The 20,382-nt window shown below is 36.9% G+C and overlaps 1 protein-coding gene across 1 annotated transcript in view; it reads left to right on the top strand.

Annotated features, from left to right (window-relative positions):
• Positions 1 to 20,382, top strand: part of ADCY2 (adenylate cyclase 2) — a 210,831-nt gene that overhangs the window by 90,877 nt on the left and 99,572 nt on the right. Inside the window, exon 4 of the mRNA XM_017824122.1 lies at positions 12,225 to 12,374. Coding sequence (XP_017679611.1) covers positions 12,225 to 12,374 — 150 coding nt within the window. The remainder of the gene's footprint in view (positions 1 to 12,224; positions 12,375 to 20,382) is intronic.

Raw genomic sequence — 20,382 nt, 5'->3', positions numbered from 1 at the left:
TGTGTCTAACAAACAATGGAAGTGGAAAAGAAAGGAGTCAGTTTTTGCACTCTTACAGGTATTGGATAACTGCTGGTTCCTAGCTGCAATTTTGTTGCTTCCTCAAAGAGGAGGGTATATTAAAACCTTTTTCTGCAGAAAGTGGTGGGTAACAGGGTAGCAGAGTTTGTTGGTCAGAGTGGGATTTTGAAAGCAGAGATACTGAATGCCCATTGTAGAGAACTGAGAAACACTTACATGAATATGTTTGACTGGTTAGTAAAACAGAGCAAGGACTGTTATCCAGTCCCAGTGGTTAGCATGGATAGTGTCCATCCACTCAGATTCATCTGAGATAAATGTTGAGTGAAGAAAAACTAATAACTTCATGTGTATGGGAATTTACAGATTTGGGAAACTGTGTTTTAAACATAACATAACTGAAAAGCAAAGTAAATCTGCTATTCTGTGTGGTGCTGAGATCTGCTTCCCTTAGATAGCACATTACTTCTCAACACGTGGATGCTCCAGCACCCTTCTCTGACTGAGAAGAGGTGATGTGTCAGAAATACTGCTCCAGGCCTTTTTTAGTGTAGCATTACTTTGTATCTTCATGATGTGCTGTCAAATCTTTCTAATGACAGCTTGTACTATTAAAGGGTAGGTTGCAGGGTGAAATTTACTTTACTGTAAAAGATAACTGTAAAAGCAACTGAAACTGGTGGGGTTTAAGTAGTAATTTTCTTTTTGTACAGGATTGTTTTTGTTATGGAGAATAAAAAAATAGTCATTCCATGTAGAACATCCCCTCCTCCCACAAGTCAAATGCACTTTTTGCGTTGTTCATATTGCTGCTTAGGAGCACCTATTATGTAATTTTTCTATTAGATTAGAACATACTAGGTTGAACACAGGCATCTTTTATAAATACTGGCAGGAGGCGAAAATCATTAGAGAACGGAAATTGCTTCTTTATTTTTGTTGCCACATGTGCATCAGAATTTGTAAAAAGAGACTATTTCTAATTTATCCATAGTGTTCCAATACTATTCCAGTCAAATTTGAAAGTGAAATCAGAAATTAATAAATATAATAACAATATGAGTGCAATCATCTGGAAATTGGAATATTATTTCCTTCATATTGTTAGTAACTTCTCTTTTTATGTAGGAAGGCCTGTCAGTTTTTGCAAAGCATCATAATGTATTTCAATATTAGATTCACAGATTTTGTTTCTAAAATATGTGGAAATGTAGTATACAAAGTGTAGACTAATCCGTGAGAAGTGCGTTAAATGCAAAATCTGCTAATAAGGTAGAGGTGTAGGTAATAATAGGCAAGATTTTCATGGAAATCCATTATTGCCAGTTTAGTGGACTTCTGTTTGTCTTCACAGTATTAAACCCTTTTGATTTTTGCAATACATTCTTTGGAAGGAAAAACTTTGTCACATTTACTGCCAGAATTTAATCTTTCCTCCAGCATTCACAAACTAAAACTTGCTTCTTGTACAGTGCACAGAATTTGTAGGTTCATTCCTAAAGAATGAACCTCTAGAGAACAGAGGTTCCTTCTGAGCACAGGAATGAGTAAATTAAAATATGAGCATTAAAGATATTTCAGAATGTGTCAGAGAATTATAGAAAGGGAATTATATTTTTTCTTTTAATATTACATAATCATAAGAAGCTTTAAATTGTAATTCAGTTAAAATAACATTTGCCTTTGATGCACAATAGTCTAACTATAAAAAAGCTTATGGAGCTATCTCAGTTCACCTTGTGATTGTGCCTGTTGTAGTTGCAATTTTTCCTGGTATTCATTCTGCTAATTAGCATGGTTTATCAGCAATTTTAGAATCTGTTTGCTCCACTGAAGTTAATCAGCCAAAGTGATTTCATCTGTGCAAATGTTTTTTAAAGTGTTGCAAAACGCTTTTGTATGCAGTGCTCAGGTCAGATAGGAGTTTGAAGAGCATATATCTACAAGTATGTAATTTATGTTAGATAACAACTAGAGCCATGGCGGTTAACGAAACTAGTCTTGCCTTCCTTGCTTGCTGAATCCTTGTTTCAACACTTGAGTTACAAAAAGAACTTTCAGAGAGTCTACAAGGCCATTTGACATCCAGGTTACAAAAATACTCAGGGAGGAGGATAAGGCCATCACAGAGAAACAATTTCTGTATCCCTGTTCAGAGAAGAAGAAACTGAAGAAAATCTCACATTAAAATCCTTCTTGGAGGAATGGGGGAAGGAGAGCATATATAGATTGTTCTGAAATAGACTCTGGTTTCTGAAGACCATACGGCAGAAAATGTGAAAATAATCTTTAAGAAAAGGTTCTAGAAAGGGTCAGCGAGATTGTAGGCCTGTAAACTCGGTGTCTTCATGAGTTGAAAAATGAAGCTGTAACACATTCTATTTTGAAAGAAGTAAAAGGAGCTATTTTCTTAAAAGTATCTTGAAGCTGTCTGAAGACATCAGCAAACAGGTAGATGAGGCTGATTTCGCTGATAGCTCTACTTGGATTTCCAAAAGACCTTTGAAAGAGTCCTTTGCCCAAACCTTTTCAGTGATCTGAGAAGCTGGGAGGGAAGATCTGTGCATACATAAATAGTTCTTTAAAAGACAAGGAACAGAAGGTAGGAGTGAATGGTAGGTTCTTATATTCAGACTTAAAGAATAGAACAAGTGTGGAGACATGGAAAATCTCTCTTCCCTCAACAAATACCTCCATTTGTTTAATCATTGCCCTCAGCTAGTTTAAGAGTAACAGCCTATTCCTAATAATGCTGTGTAGTATTTTAGGTGTCTATTGTGTATAACCACATGCTGCTATATAGGAGTTGTCACTAATGCTGGTATGAATAGAAGGTGCTGGAGAAAAGGAAGCTCAGGGGAGACCTTATCACTCTATAAAACTACCTGAAAAGAGGTTTTAGACAGATAGGTGTGGGTCTCTTTTCCCAAGTAACAAGCAACAGGACAAGAGGACATGGCACCAAGTTGTGCCAGGCAAGATTTAGATTGGATATTAGGAAAAATGTATTTACTGAAAGGGTGGTCAGGCACTGGAACAGGTTGCCAAGGGAAGTGGTGGAATTATCATCCCTGAAAGTGTTCAAAAATGTGTAGATGTGGCACTTAGGGACACAGTTTAGTGGTGAACACAGTGGTGCAGGGTGATCTTGATAATCTTAGAGGTCTTTTCCAGCCTTAACAATTTTATGACTGTGATTCTATTCTTTGAATGGGAGGTACTGTGCTAACTTTTGAGGTGTTACCCAGGTGTTCCCACAAACCATGTGATTTAGAAAAAACTGTTTCAGAGTGTCCAATGTGCTTCACACTAAGGCTTTGGAATAGAAAACCTGATCTGACAAATAACATCTGAGCAGTTTTGAGGCATGAAGGAGAGAAAAATGGCATTTCTTATGTAAAGATGGAATGAAATTGCAGCAAAACCTGAACAGGTTTTAATATTTAATTCATTCCATCCTGAATGTAAACTGAATTTAGTATTTTCTTTTTCCTGGCTTGCTGACTCTTCACAGCATTTGCCTGACACCAGAAAATAGAACTTTCAGGTTTCCTGAGAGCAAATTTTCCTGTTAGACTGCTTCCAATTGAGAATTAACCCAAATACTGATCAGAGATCTCAGTATAGTTCAAAATGATAACTAAGTTCTTTATAAAACATTACAAACACAGGTAAGACTGTCATAATTCAAAACTTTGACTTTGGGGACATTCTGGAATCAGTTTAATCCAATTCTACAGGTCATCACTTTCCTCACACACCACTTCATTATTCTCCCTTCTGCTCCATACCATTCTCTGTGAAGTATATAGCCAAAGACCACTGATTCCTAGCACAGGTTGACAAATTATGACAAATGAACTTGATAAAAGTTTGACGTAGTCATCAGACAAGCAGAACAAATACTTGAGTTCATTTCTTATTAATAGGCTTATCCAGATGATTATGACTACTGATAGAGAAAAATGTTACCTAAGAAAAATACTCTTATATAAATCAGAATTTCATTTAGAGATCATAAAAAATACTATTTCAAAATGTCTATCAATTGCCAACTGTTTGCAATGTAGTAAAAAAATTACATTGATTATATGTTCTTACTGTAATTTATCCATGTAATCCTAACTGTCCATTGATTTTAATTTCCATTTATATTGATAATTGAGAGTATGTAGCATATTAACATGCAGTGCAGTTACATACAGTATAAACTTCAGCAATTAGGGAAGAAAGCTGAAATCATTATTGTGGTTTTGAGGGTTAAGCATACAAGTACATAAATAAAGAGCACATATGTGATTATTAGTTCATTTATCTGTTTGTCTTCCCTTCTTCTGGTAGCTTTTGAACCTGTTGATTAGTTTCTGTAAAAGTTGCCAGAAGGGGAGATACTTAGACGCATATAATATATCAAGAAATTTCATGAAGCCTGGTAGATAGTGGTATGAAATAAACTTCATGAAGACTGGTAGATAGTACAGGAGAGATTGCCTAGTAATACTCCTGATGAGGGAAAGTAAGGAGAAATCTACTGGCACACATTAAACTTAGCAGCGTATTGCTCGTCCTGTAAGTAAGTGTACTTATATTACAGGTTTTAGTCTTCTTTTTTTTTAAGAGTGAAACAGATTAATCTATTGGAAAAGACTGAGTGTATCTCAAAATCAGACATAGGATTATTTCTGTAATATAACGAAGACTAATGATTTATTGGGGTTTTTTTAGAAAACTTTTAATTTTATGGGCATTTTTGGGGGGTTTTGTTTGTTTGTTTGTTTTTTAGACCACACTAGTGCTCACCCTTATATGAGATCCAGAACCTAAAAATTAATCTCATTCTTTTTGAGAGACAATTTTAGTTTTTAACATCAATGAGAGTATCTATTGTTTACAGATTTTGCTTCCAGAATTCAAGCCAAACCCAAAGTTACTGTTAGTTTTACTTAAATATCTGAATAATTTGAATTTTTTATTTTATTTGTTTCTTTCAATTAATTCTCTATTCAAATATATTTGAACAGTTTTAGTAGTAAAGAAATTAAATGATCTCAGAGATGCATGTAAACACAAAAGACCTCTCTGCAGGCAAGCAGGGAAGCCCAGTGGCTTGGATGGTTCCTTCTGACTGAAGAGAGTATGAGTTTCCCTCGGGCAAAAAATTATCTTAGATTCAAAATATTAAGAGTCATTAACTAGAGTCAATGATATTGATTATATGTATTACACAGAAGTGATCTAAAGGGGCCATAACTCTGATTCTTGTTTCTAGTTTATTTTCCCTGGGTTTGATTAAAGAGCTTAGAGTTTATGATCAGTTTTCATCTACACTGGTGTATAGATAGGGTCTGTGTATGCACAGAGCTGAGTAAAATAAATCCAGTCATTCCACAGAACAGCCTAAAGCTATGAGAAATTTCAATCTGTAATAATGATGAAAAGAAAATCATGTCAAATAACATAGATATTACAAAAACTGAATATCCTGCTGTTGTCCTCAATGCTCTGATTGCAAAAGCTACAAAGAGAATTACGCATACGAATTAGAAGATAGCGTCAAAACTTCCTGGCTTTTACAATGACATCAACTCCCCTCCCACAAAGGGACTTTTTACCAAGTTTATTTTAACACTGAAAATATGCAGCCATCTGGGATGCTGACTAATTCAAACTAGTTTTTTGTTGTTTCTCAGTTACTTTGAGAAATTTTAGATTGTTTGTGGGTTTTTTATATTTCCTTTTTTTTTTAATTGGGTTGTTTCTTGCAAAATTGCAACTTGTTTTTCTACTTACCTTTCTGAAAAACATTTGACATTCTCCTTGATACAGACAAAGGGTCTGAGGGTACTGAAGCTTCCTGTTCTTCTCTTCATCTGTAGTCTCTTTTTATTGTGGTCATGGGTTTACTTGTTCTAAAAAACCAAAGGTGAATTTTCTTTCCCCTGCTGCAGTGTGGGGGAGGGATGTTGAATGGGGAAGACAGTTTTTTACCTTTGGTAATTGACCTACACAAAGGAGCTGGCTGGCAGAACTACATTCCAGGCTGATGGCCCTCTCTAAGCTGAGGTGTGTGAGTGGGGAGGTGGGGGGGATGGGTAGTTTTTCTCCCTTCCTCTCCTTGGAAAGAGGCACTCCACTTTTTGCCTTAACAGAGGCAAGGGGTGTGTGTGTTGGAAAAGCTCTGAGGCCGTTTTGCTCTCGGCCAGGTCATCTGGCTGCTCTCTGGCCTCGACTTGCCTACGTGCTGCTCTGTCTCCAGCCCAGATCTGCTCAAATTTCATCGGAGAGTTTGTGCTCATTGACGAAAGAGGGGAGTCCTGGCCACAGCCAGCCGCAGACACTGTGAGTTTAGTGGGAAAAAAAACCGCCCTTCTTTCCTCTTTTCCCCTTCCCCTCCTCAGTGGGGTGGGAAATCTCTGTTGTCGGCTTCTCCTGTGATCTGGGGGCCCCACACAGCAACCGCCAGAGTCCAACAGCGTCCCCTGCCAACCAACACTGGGCAACTGCAGGCTCTGCTCCTCCAGTGATCCAGCATCGCCCCCTGCCAACTGTGGTTAGAATCGAGCTAGAGGACAGAGAAGTATCAAACTGTTTCCTTTTTGAAGGGGGGACCTTTGGATACAGGATTATTGTTTAGTTGGTTTTGTGTTCTTTTGCTGTTTTTGCCAATACACATATATCCTTTAATAAAGAGTTGTTATTTTCTTTTTTCCGTACTTCCTTGATTGGAGACTCTTAATTTCAGATTTACAGTTGCTGAGAAAGAGGAGTTTGGTCTACCTCATAACTCACGCTCCTTAGCAAAACACTTTCAGTCTCATTAAACGGAAACACCTCCATAAGTATTGAAGGATTTAAATATCTTTTACCTTTTAGAGTAGTAAAATAATTATGCAGCGATTAAATAAATTGATATTTACTTTTAATTCCTGAGGAAGTAAGTATGCAGTTGCCCATAATCTGTCTTTCCTTCAACCTGTCGTGTTCTGTACCCAAATAACCTTAATTCATTGACCATTCATTGAACCCTGACCATTATCTCTGAAACAGAAATAGAAATCCAAGAGGTTGATACATTTCTGTGTGAAACACAGGAGCTTTCATAATAAAGAAAGCTCCAACTTAGTGATCTCACTACGTATGGGAAAAGACCGGTTGTTACTCTCAGTAACAGCAGCTTACTAGGCAACATATAATCACTTGTTTTAGGCCAGCTATAGAAATCTTTGACCTATTTGAGGAGTTGGAAGTATTGTATAAGTCATGAAATTAGTGGGCAAAATGATACAAATCCATAGAAATCCAGACTTCATTAATTTTGCTCCTCTCCAAACTGCTTGTTTTTGAAACAGAGGTTGCCATATGTTTCCCTTTTTCAAATTTGTCATCCTTCTTGTGAGCTATGACATAGCTATAGATTTTTCTGACACTGAAATGTATTAAGATGTTGGACTTTGGACTTCCATAGGTCTGGAAATGTGAAAGAAAAAAAAGTCAACATTGTAAGACTGGCCAGAGATCCATGGGCAAGAATTTTGCATGGAATAGCTTGAGAACCTTCTGAACACATCTACTTAAAATAATGGTATTGGGCATAGTACATGGTGACTAATTTACATGGTGGCTAAGCATTTCCTTTTTAAATGCTGTTTTTCAGTTTTTATCTGACATAGTTCTTTCTAACTGAATTATGTCTGAGTCGAAAACTGTACAGGTTCCAAAGAAGTATAGACTTGTTTCCTAGCTTGGCCAGTCACACCACAAACCATCACATCAAAGATCAAATGGAGAGAGAGACAATTCATCTTTGCAGAGCTGAAGAATTTGCACTTTGGCATTGACATAAGAACCCTTTTTTCTCCCATTAATTTCCATTCAGACAGTATAAATGATAGCCTTTTTTGCCCACCCCTCATCTTCCATTTCCTCAGCTTTCTTACCTAGAAGAAAAGTGGAAGACTACTGAAAAAAAAGTTAATTTTTTTCTGTTGTTTTTTTTTTAAATTCTGTTCATGCAAGAATTCAGGAAATATATGTACAATATCTAAGAAGAAAGAAATGCAACAAAGTAACTCATAAGCTGGAAGGGAAAATCTATGGAGAATTCTGATTTTCATATTAGGTATTTTAGCAAGAGTTTCTAAGATATTTAACAAATTATTTATTCTTGAATCAGAATCAGCAACTTCTATTATAATTCTTTTATTTTTATATAGCATAGTACTTATTTGTGTGTATGTATCTTTGTGGGCAGCTTTCATCAGCTGAACTGTATGATACTTTTTTTTTGCAGCTCGGAGTTCTGTAGTACTCTCTTGAGAAATTAATCATAGCTACTTAGCTTTATCTTCATTTGCTTTTAAATAGTCTATTTTCATAGTGAAGCACTAGACATCTGATTACTTGATATTCACTGAAAAATACATGTGCTTGAATGTAAAATTACCCCATTGCCTGGATTGCCTGGAAGTGTGTAGTTTTCTGTAGGTCAAAAGAGATGGAAGAGATATCAGGCATGATTATGTTCCTTAAGTGATTAGAGGGACAAGCTGGTACTTGGAGTACCTAGAGATACTTCCCAGTGGTACCTTGGTGTTCCTTGTGTTAATTTTTGACTCATACTTAGATCACCTTCTCTAGACATTGAATTTATTTATTGATAAAGCAGAAACTTCACTACAGTATATATTTTAGGGGATCAGTCTGAAGGGATGCAGATGGCCCAGGAGATGGACTGGCCTCTGTCTGCACTCTAACTATACAGAGAGATAGAAACTTCTGCTGTATCACTCAGTGTTTTCATATGGTGAATTGAGTGGGACCTTACTAGGGTTTATCTATATTGCAGGATTTTTTGTTGCTTGTTTTTTTGTCATTGTTGTTGGTTGGTTTTGTTTTTGTTTTGGTTGTCTTTTTGTTTTTTTGGTTTGGTTTTTTTTGTTTATATTTGTCATACAATGTCTGTTTATAAAGGATATGAACTAGGTTTATGCAACACTGTATTTGATGTCACCCTGGTCTTTTTGTGCTGTTGAGTTACCATCATTATTTACACCCTTTTCCACAGCTCAGTCTTGTCCTCCTGGGCCAAAGCCCTAGCTATGTTGTGTAGTCTATTCAGTTGTCCCCGAATTCCCTTACAGAGGTTCTCAGTTACAGTTTTAGCTGCACAGTTGTCGGAACTATCACAGGAAGATGCAGAATTTCTTACCAGAAGATCCACCACATCTTTTCTTATTATCTAACATACATCTTGGGCAGGGGAGAAGCAGGGATGGAGGGGATGGGGGGGGAAGAAAAAGGAAAAAAGACTGCAGAGTCCTAGCCTAGAGAACAGAAGATTGGTCTGACTCAGAATTTCATTCCAAGTGCTTTGGTGCAGGTAGGATTCACAGCATGGGGCTTTCTCAGAGCAGGTGCCTGAACAAAAGAAACTTTTTTATGGTTGCATACTACTTAGTGTACTTGCTTAAGAAGTGAGAAGCTCAGTTAATAGTTTTGGGCTGAACCTGTCCAATTTGAGAGACTCTATGTGACTTTAGAACAAACTTGTTTTTCAATGACGGTGAAGAAGATACTCATGATTTACTCCTCTATCTACCCATTACAGTATTTTTTTATTTTAACTGAGTAAATTCCTGAAGTTTTGCTTTAAATACTCTATAACTTTATGAAGCTGGACAATACATTTAGTAAGTTTGTGTGCCGTCTTTCAACAGCAACATCTACCTAGAGATTATCACAGCACACTGTTGCTTTCAGTTCATTTTAGTGATCATTTTGTTACTAAACGTTCCCACTGATATCTGAGCATTTTGTATGCCCAACAGTCTTCATACATTATAATTTTGTTTTAAAAACCTGAAATGATTGCCAGTTGGGACACCCTACCCCTGCACTGCTATTTGTCACATAAGATCTTTTTTCACTAATCCGTGTCTGCTGAGAGTGCTATGGTATTGCTGACATCACAGCAGAATCAAACAATTGTGATTTACAAAGAGATATAAAAGTATTTTAATTTCAAATGATTTACTGTACACCATATTCTCGTATGTTTTTCATGGGATTAATTATTGGCTGTTGTGAAATGTTTCATTTAAAATATTTCTTTTGCCTCTGCTTCATAGAGGTTCTTTGGAGAAAGTGAAATGTGTACATTTTCCTTATTATATTGACATTTATGTATTTTAGAAAAATTGACAAAATCACTCAGATGTTGCTTTTAGAAACATTATAGTGCCATGATCTTAAAGTTTTAGGGAAAGAAAGAAAAGTTCTATCCAATTGGAAACATTGATCATTTTTCTGTCAAAGATGGATAGTTCCCTTTTTTAGCTTTGTGGAACCATGAGAGGTGACATATCAGACAAGTCAATAAAAGTATATTTTTAAATCTTTCATTTTAAAGTGTCCATTTATAAAAGAAGCATTAAAATACCCGTGTATTTTTTGTGAATAACAGGTATTCCACAAGAACATGAATTTTGATTGATGGGACAATTTATCTTTTTTCTTTGAACCACTGTAGCATACTGCTGGACTTTTTTCTGATCTTTGGCTCTTTCACTACTAGCTATTCACAAAAGATTGCCATAGGTACACCAAAACCTACGGCGGATTAGTTGGAGGGGGAGACCTTCAGGCCCTGGGTGCCAGCCCATTACCTGGAGGTGAATGCTCTTCCCCCCTGCCCCCACCACGTGGCCCGGTGACCCCTTAAGGAGCTCACACAGACCACCAGGGAGGGACGGACGAAAGAGGAAGTTTATTGTGGGGATAGGGGTTTATAAGGCTTTTAGGAGGGTCAAAAGGGGACCAATTACAGGTTCAGGGTCTTACAGAAAAACCAATCAGGTAAAGAGTTAACAGCCAATAGGAAGGGGTTAACAAAGGCCAATGAGAACACCTCAGGACATCTTCCCAGGACACTCCTGCATGGGAGATAGGAGTCCTTCACAGAGGGTGTTGGGAAGAAGGAGCAGTGACTTTGCAGAAATACAAAAAGCCATTTTGAAACCACAGTTTCTCATATAGTGCAGATCTCTTGCCACAAAAACCAGCCAATGAATGATCACTAGGGAAATCTGTCCTAAGCCTCATGGTTAAAACTGTGGATAATTAGTGAAATTTTGGCTTCCTTTCTTCCATCTTCCCTCCCAGACTATGATTACTGTGACATCATGTAGTCCTTGTAATCCAGGTTGTATGATACACTAGGGCCTTAGAGATAGAGTCCTGCTCTGACCAGAGTGCAACTGTATCTCACCTTCAATTTAATATTATCTTTTTTTTTAATCTTTATTATTGAATTAGGAATTGTTTCATTACTCTTTCATATTTCTTTTGCTCTGAGTGAGCTAGAATGGATAAATGCGTCTGTTTTATTTGCAGCAATAAGCTGGGTATGGTTAAAAGTATTAGCATCACCACACAGTGTTGTGTCCTTTTCAAAGGTGAAGCACAGCAAAGGTCTGGATTTTTTAAGCAAACTAATTTCTCATGTTTGTGAGTTGTTGTGTACAGAGGGCATCTAATGCTGTAAGTTTGAGCCTAAATCTTAAATCTTTAAGTTCTGTGTTTTAAGCAAATGCAGTTTTTTTGGTAGAAGGAAAAAGTATATTCTAGTAGGCAGATGTCAGATCTCGCTACCTAAACATAGCTTATAATATTTGTAGCTGACTAACAGGTAGTAGTGGATCAGGCTGGGGTAAAATGCAGGTCAGGCTGTTCATGTGTGTAGGTGAAACTTTTTCACCTCTTGACCACATGGCACTGCAAAAGAAAATGTCTTGCCAAAAGAGCGTGGCAATAGTATGGCTTCCGAAATTGTTACTGGGAGTCGTAGCTATTGTTTTACATCGGTAGATCATGATCCCACCTAATTAATACTCCACAGTGGATGTCTAACATGAGCTGAATTTCTTTTTTCAGGAAATGTGTACCTCATTTAGTAGACAAACATGTCTCTAATTTTCATTCTTATTTAATGCTAAATTATAACAGTATGCAACCTAAATATGATTCTGTTATTGCTTGGGATTTTGCCACTAATTGTGAAGGCTTTTTGAAAGGTTAACCTTTGCTAGAAATCAAACAAAAGCAAAATACATTACTGCAGTAATCTTTCATTGCAGCCTAGAATTAATTTCTGTTAATTTATTTATATAAATTTCCTAACCCCTTTTTTTTTTTTAATTCCCTAGATATTGGCAAATGTAATAATTTTTATCTGCGGAAACTTGGCAGGAGCGTACCACAAACACCTCATGGAACTTGCGCTGCAGCAGACGTATCAGGACACATGCAACTGCATCAAATCCCGTATCAAGTTAGAATTTGAAAAGAGGCAACAGGTAAAGTCACACCCATGTCTGTGTCTCCTCTTCTGTTTTCACACTATCCCCCTATTCATCGCTATATAATCCAGCTTGTTAATGGAAAATCACTTAATGAGTTACTTAAACTTAATGAAATATACAAAGTCTTTTGAGCATGGTTGTGCACAATTTCCATCTGAATACGGAAGGTATTTTAGTTATTTATGTTGTTAAATTATGTTTTCTCTCATTCGTTTTATGTGAATATTTTATCATAAAGAAAGTTAAAAATGCTGTATAGATTATGTTGGCACACTATCTCTTTTGTTGTCCTCATTGAATGAGCTGAGATGTACATATGTGCTTTTGGAAATCTTCAGTGCTTCCTGCCCAAGACCAATGCTGCAAATCACTGCAAGAAGATATTACTGCACTGGTTTTGAAAAATATTTGAAACCACAATACTGATGATTCATGTGATATAGTTTTGGGGGTCAGGTTTGTTAAGAGGAGCTAGGGGAATTGCATAATGAGACATACCTGTCATTTATTGTAGCAGTTGAATAAAAGACTTCTCTGAGTGCTTTATATAGTTCTTTTTCTCCTTGCCAGCTCTGTACAGTGCCTATCATCCTGACAGATAAGTACTTCGTTTAAGAGAATTTGAAATACAAATGATTTCATCAAGTAGTAAAGAAGATGGATGCATTTTGCTCTGAAGGTCACCAAGACTCAAAATCTGTGAGTCTCTGGGTCAGAGAATAGAGTCGTCACTGACGCGTTGCTGTTGTCACAAAAAGTGCTGATATTCACGTCGTATGTCCCAGCTGACCCTAACTGTCGTGTCTATCTCACAAATACCTGTAGCCATTTTAAATTAAAGTTTTCAAGATCCATCACCAACACTGTTTTCTCAGAAAAAGCAAATGAAAAGCCCCAACCAGAACTTCAAAAGGTTGCATGTTTAGAGGGCTATCCTTATTGTGCTGGGCACTTGGACTGCATACTGGCTGAAGTTGCTACAACTCCTTAAGGAGAAAGTTTTATGGTAAAAGCAAGTTCTGATGATTAGATGCAAAATCTGCATAAGGTACTGTTGCAGGAGAGGTTTGTCAGAGCAGTCATTTGTGTTTCTACCTCTGCCTTCACGAGCTGTGTGCAGTGAATCCTTAGGCTTTGTAACTGATAGTACACAATGCATATTTTACTATCTGTTGATAATATGCAAAAGTATCTTCAAATTTGTTCCAGTGAAACAGCTTGTGAGTGCAGAGCAGCCAATGCCGGGTATCTGGGAGAAATACTGCTCCAGACTGGGCAGTCCCCAGTGATGTGGGTCCTGGTTTGATGGTTTCTAGGCTCATGGTGACATTTTAGACAATGGTTAGCACTTCTCCCTGTGCTTAGGCCTTGTGCTTAAGCCTTTACTGCCAGAAGCATGTATGCAGACTGTAATCAAACAGCGTAATTCCTAGCAGGCATCAAGGCCTCCCTTATTCAGGAGAGACCTGAATTCTTAGCTTCCTGAGCACAGTTGTAAGGGCCCAGGTTTCTACTATTGGTTGCATTTTCCTTCAAGCATAGGAAATGCATTGGTGTATCTGCAAGAGGCAGGAGGGCTGTGTTACTCGACATCAAATTCAAAGGAGTAAGGATGCTGCTTGTAAGAAGACAGTCTGCTTGTAAGAAGACAGTAGTTACAGCAGACGTAGTGCTAGCTGATATTTTCTGCAAATGTATATTATTTGCTAAACACTACGAATTTCTTTGGAAAGACATAAATAAGTAGCTTTGGTTTACTTTCACTTCTGAAGGTGTTGCAGAAAGTATTGAGAACCTGACAATGAAAAGAAGCAAAATGCTCTGGAACTCTGTGACAGATGCTTCCTTTTTGGTGTTTGTAGTTGTGTTTCAAAAGTGTTGTAGCCTAGCAAGATGGAAAGCAGCAAAAACCATCTTTTACTGATAAACTGTGTCATTCTTATAGAATAATGAAGGAAATTGTACATAATTTGTTATATATTTTATATATATATGTATATATGTGTGTGTTGTCATATTTGTGTTTCGGTAGGAATAAAAATATCAAATTAGTTAAGACATCTATACAGCTCTAAGTAGTGTATTGCAGGTCTGTGCCAATAACAGATGGATCAATATCTTAGTAAAGAGAAGTGTTCTGTGGATGTCAGTGATCTTTTTGACCTCTAATAAGCTCAAAAAGAAATAATTAGATCTTCAGATCTTCTTGTATAGATTTCTTTAACCTTTATGCCCTCAGCCCCTTAGTATGCCCTCTATCTCATGTCAAGGTTTTTCCAACCAAAAAGACAAGATGTGTACCTCTGTATATCACATTTAGGGTTTTTACATATTTGAATGTGAAAAGGTAAATTAGAATTCATTTGATAAGGATTTTTTTCCCCCAGGCTTAACATGCTTCTTTGTTTGCAAACAGTAGTTCAGAAGTGGATGTACTTTAGTCTGTCTTTTAGCGTGGCTTGTTTTGCCAAGAAGATACAGAAGAGAATCCACATTGTTAATATTCAGAAAGCAAGTCAATCATATTGGTGACTATTTTTAGAGAACTGGGATACATTGAAACAGTAGGAGCAGAGTGCATTTTAAAAAGCATTGGTTTTGATCAAAGCCTTTATTAGCCTGTAAAAGGTTGTAGCATGGCCCTTGATTCTACATCTCTGTAACAGGAAAAAAATTTAATTTAATTTACTTTACATAAGCTACTTTTGTACAAGTGCAGAGTGTAGGATGTGCTTCTAAATGGTTAGGCCTCCAGGTCAAATTTGCACATTTTTCCAGATCAGGGACATCATGTCTTTTATAATTGTTTTTGAAAGATGTGCAATTTATGTTTAAATTATTCCATGAATTTCCTCTTATTTTGTTTGAGAGTAGGCTCATAAAAAATGTAGGTTGTTAGAGGGGTTTTTTTGTGTGTCTTTGAATAGTCTTTTTGAGAACACCATTTTGATAGATCAATAGATAAGTATATTGAATTACCACTCAACAGTTATGCCAAAGAACTCAAGAGAAACACCAATTTCATTGTTTTGAATTAAGGCTAATGTATATTAGAATCTGGTGAAATAGGGGTGTGTGTATATATACTGAAGTACAAGTTGGACATATTGTACCCATACCACTGTGTATTTCTTCTGTTAGGGCACAACAAAGGCTGGCTGCTCCGAAAGGGATGGGAAGCTATGGGTAGTGACACCTCCCTGCAGGGCAAGAGGCCATTTTTAACTCCTGTAATAAAAAGCAGTATTTTCAATGCACACTTTGGTGTTTCTCGCACAGCTTTTATGTCTTTTCAGTGTTTATAAAAGAGAAACAGGGAACTATTCTGACCTCTTTTTAGTTTGCAGCCTTATTTCAACATATATATTTAAAACAGCCTTTCCTAGTGTTATTTGTCTCAGTGATACAGTCTGGCTGACAGTTTGTAGGGGTAATGACTCACACTGAGTGCAAGATCTTAAACGCTGACAAGCAGTTAGCATAATTGCTCTTCTCTTTTATGATGCTTTGCATCAGGAGACAGGAACGTACACTGGGAGATTCTTACAAGATCACAGGGAGGTGTTTGTAAGGTGTTGGTGTTCAGTGGGTTCTCTGAAATGCTGTCTTTGAGAAGGAGGCAGTATAATGACAGTTTTAGAAACAACACTCAGGTAGCAGATGAAAATGAATGAGGTTTCAAATCATTGAGTGGGATTTTAATTTTTTCACTGAAATGAGGTGAAGCAATACCATTCATTAAAGGAACTATTTCAAAATTTTTTAAAATTAATCTAAAACAGAGAAACCTTACACATTTATGAGGCATGAGGCTATTAGTAAAGAACAGAAACACTGAAGTACATTATTTGGAATTATTATATAAAATGTGGATTCCTGTAAGTTCAATTAATGCATTTTAAAAGGCAAACTATTAATATTTTCATGAACACATAATAGTTTTTCTAAGCTTCCTCATTTTCCTTTTTTTCTCATGACTTCAACGCTAATAAACAGGAGAAACAAAAACTAGCTTTGGTCTTTTAAATTTTAGAATTGATTTTCTACTTCAGTAGTGTGTGTACACATAGACATGGGTCAGATGGCAATCCTTTCTGTTAATCTACATGTCATTACTAGAATTAAAGCCTGTTCTGAGCAAGTGCAAGTTTTTCATGGTAGACCATGGGAAAGATGGATAGACTATGTGAACAGAAACTGGAGAGAGTCCACTGAAGGGGTGCAGGGGTAATTGAGGGACTAGTGCTCATGACAGATGATGAGACTTAGGGAACGCAGGTGCAGAGGAATAGGCTTGGAGGGGAAAACTAACATCTACCTACTATCTGAAGGAGCTTACACAAAAGGTGCAGTTAGATTTTTCTCAAAGGCACCCAGTGAAAGTATGAGAGGCAATAGTCATGAGCTGTGACAGGATAAATCCTGGCTGGAAGTGGGTAAAAGATTCTTCCCCAAGAGAAGGGTTAAGCACTGGAAAAGGCTACTTGGAGAGATGCTGGAATCTGTGTTCAGGGAGATTGTGAAGTTTCAACTGGACCAGTTGTTAGGCTTCAACTCTTCTTCAGCACTATAAATATAGAGCTCAGAATCTCTTGTTAGGCTAATTAAAGTCTTAACAATCTAACAAAAATACAAAAAACAATTATTGGTAATACTTCATTTACAATAATAATAACAACAATCACAGTCCACATTATCTAATTAACACCAAAAAAGCATAAATACAGCTAAAACTGTTATGCAGAAAATATTCATTTTATTCTGTTGCTGTCCTCACTCTTCTGTAACCACGTAGCCCTGCAGTACAGGACTGCCATTGCCATGTGCTTTGTGCTGAGTTTGCAAGGCCTCAGGGTTAAGGCTGTCTAAATTTTTTTTGACCTTCCTGGAGCTTTTATTTTTTACTTGATTTTGCTATAACAGCAATTTTTCTGACAAGGTGGCTATTGCTAATTAATTTTACTTTTCTTATGGCACAGTACCGCCATAGATATTATATAAATAAGAGTAATGAACAGCTACTCTGTGAAGAATGAGATATTTACAACTGTAACATAATCTGGAAAAAAGCAGACCTGACATGATAGTAGAAGGCTTAAGAAGTGAACACACAGAATGCCATGCAAAGCAATACAGGCATGTGATGATTAGAGATGACTCACAGGCTTGGCACTGGAGACTCCAGGTCTGTAAGAAGTTCACCCCTGGTCACTTCAAGAAATACAGACCTGAACCTGGACACGAATGTTTTTAGGGGGAACAAAGAACAAGTTTTAAGACATATAAAACACCATATATGTTAATTGTGGATATAGTATGGACTTGCAGACTAGCAAAGAAAGAGCAAGGTAGAAATGATATCTAAAAATTACTACAAAGAGATCTTAGATTGAGGAAGAAGTAACCCATCAGCATCATACTCCTCCTCACAAAGGACTTCAGATGCTGATGACTTACTGAATGTCTTTCATCACCACTGCCAGGCTGAAGCCATCAACCTTAGGGACCCACAGGAACAGTTAGAGCATGTGCCTTTTACCAGAAGAAGGGTTATAAACTAATAATTGTATGTATAACAATTTAAGCTGTATTATTACTACTGGGACTTTGCCTTTTTAATACAGAAGTACTTTTTTCTTTATTTGATTTTCCTTTTTTTTTTTCCCTCTAATAGTTAGAGCAGGAGTAGTACTAATTCTTAGATCAGACTGTTAAGATTTCTGTTATACTAACAATAAATGTTAGTGTAAATAAATCTTAGCTTTATGTGTGTATGTGTGTATGTGTGTGTTATCAGGTTTATTTTCTTTTAGTCTATGAGCAAGATTTTGAGCGTTATGCTTCATATGTCCCTCTGGATCCTAAGGTGAATTATATCAATGTTACTTGAGCAGAAAGCAGTGTTTTCACAGCAAGGTGTCTCAAGTTCTTCATGAGTACGAGGTAAATGCTCATGGTTTAAACCCCCTTCTTCCTCAATTTTACTCCACTCAAGGCTGTGTGCTACTGTCCCCATCCCTGTTACCCTAGAGGGTCTGTTTTTCCCACAGTGACTAGGTAGGGGTGCCAGTGTCCTGCCCCAGGTGCTCCAGAGCAAAGCCATCATAGGGAGGCAAAAGGCATGTGGCCACCAGGCAATTGCTGCCACAACTAAAAATCAGGCCAAGGCAAGCTCAGAGAAGCCTAGGTATCCTGTGCTGAATACAGATCTTATGATATTATGGTAAAAATAATATTTTTTGGCCTACAGAGGCCTTGAGTGACTTCATCTAGTTTTGAAATTAGCCCCGTTTGGAACAAGATCTTGGACTATGGATCACAAGAGGTGACTTCCAACCTTAATTTCTCAGTGAGTCTCTAGTTTTCTTTAATGTCTTTCCTATAGCAGAGTGCTGTGAAATGCAGGAACACTATGATTTCAGATAGAGAGAAATGAAAAGGTAAATGTTCCTTTGAATCGTATCTTATAATGGCAAATGAATATTTTTTTATATCAACAAAAAGTCTTATCAGGTGCTACTGCATCCAAGTTTCTCATACTAACTGTTTGCTTACAGGAATGTTAAACCAGAAATAATGTAGCTATTTTTGCTCCCACTTATTGATGAGAATAATAGTAATTTTGCAAGAGGAATCTATGTTTGTTATGAGAAGTTGAGTGATTTGAAAATCACATAGGTGCCACTTGTCACTTCATTATGCTCAGATTGCCCTGTCACTGAAGAATTTGAAATGGACTAAATAATCATCATTTTCTGGTATCTATTTAAGAGTCTGCAATTATTTTTCCCCCAGGGTTCAATATTCAATAAAAATCCGAAACTTCGATTTCAAGCTTTATGTCATAACCGAGACCTGTAAATCAAAAAACCATAACAAAGGTAAAGATAGGAGGTGCAGAGGCTTCACAAATGCCTTGTTGACCAGAGCTTTTGTAAGGTAGAAAATATATTCAGTTCCTTGCCTGGAAAAGGATCATGTGCTACATCAGCAACCCGCATCTCGTTTTAAGCCCTCGAATTATTCTTCCATAACACCTCCCTACTTCAAAAGTTGCGTAGGAACTCCCCTTTAGAGGTGGAGTAGTGAGGAGGGGTGATTGGTTAACCCTCTTCATATGCAACTTCTCAGTTTACCATTGTGGGAAACTCCAGAGGTCCATCAGGTGTGGAATACTGCCTTTCAGTGCTTTTTCGGGGATCTGAAAAATTACCTTGAAATTTATAGCAAAACACTGTTGACAGATGATGACTTTTCTTAACTGTTATTTTCCAATTTTTGCTCTGCTAAATTTTTTGCAGGAGCTGTGAGAGACTCCTAATGTAGAAATAAGGCTTTGTAATGTTTTGAAATGTTATAAACTGTGCCTTTCACTCCGGGAAATGTGTATTTCATTCGTAGGGGGAGAGATACCACTATTGGAAGTGTAGTTACTTACACGAAGACACTCATATTGTCCACAATTTTGAAATTAATGGCTTAGCAAATGACTTTTGCAAGGAACTACTGCACAGGTCAATAGAGACGCTGCAGTTCTTGCATGTAATATTTTTTCCTGCCTCAGGACTTCATTGTGAGAAAGGTCATTTAACATTTTGCAGTCAACTAGAGATTCCAGCTGCCTCTATGTGTGTTGATCTGCAGTAATTTATTACATTGAACATAGATAAACCGATGAGTCATGCTGCTTTGTTTTATGAGGAAAATGTGTAGTTTAAGAGATACTAATTACCCCATTTTCATGGATACCCTGATAGTTTGGATGAAATATATAGCTGGAAGGCAAACGTTAATTTTTTTCATGGCACCCACAATTTTGTCAGCCAAATTACAAAAGCTAAAATTAATAGCTAAAAATTCATTCTTTTTAGAAAGAGAATGTCTTTTGACAGTGAGTCCAAAGTTTTCAGTTGTTAATTATGCCCATAATTAATTACCTCATTTTTAAATTGCTATTTTATTTTCTGTTAAAAGTTATTTAAATCCAACTAGATTCCTCTGT

This window comes from Lepidothrix coronata, unplaced genomic scaffold (assembly GCF_001604755.1).
Source record: "Lepidothrix coronata isolate B3197 unplaced genomic scaffold, Lepidothrix_coronata-1.0 Scaffold109, whole genome shotgun sequence".
Taxonomy (NCBI): Eukaryota; Metazoa; Chordata; class Aves; order Passeriformes; family Pipridae; genus Lepidothrix; species Lepidothrix coronata.
Note: the sequence above shows the minus strand (reverse complement) of the source record. Positions and strands in the feature narration are given on the sequence as shown.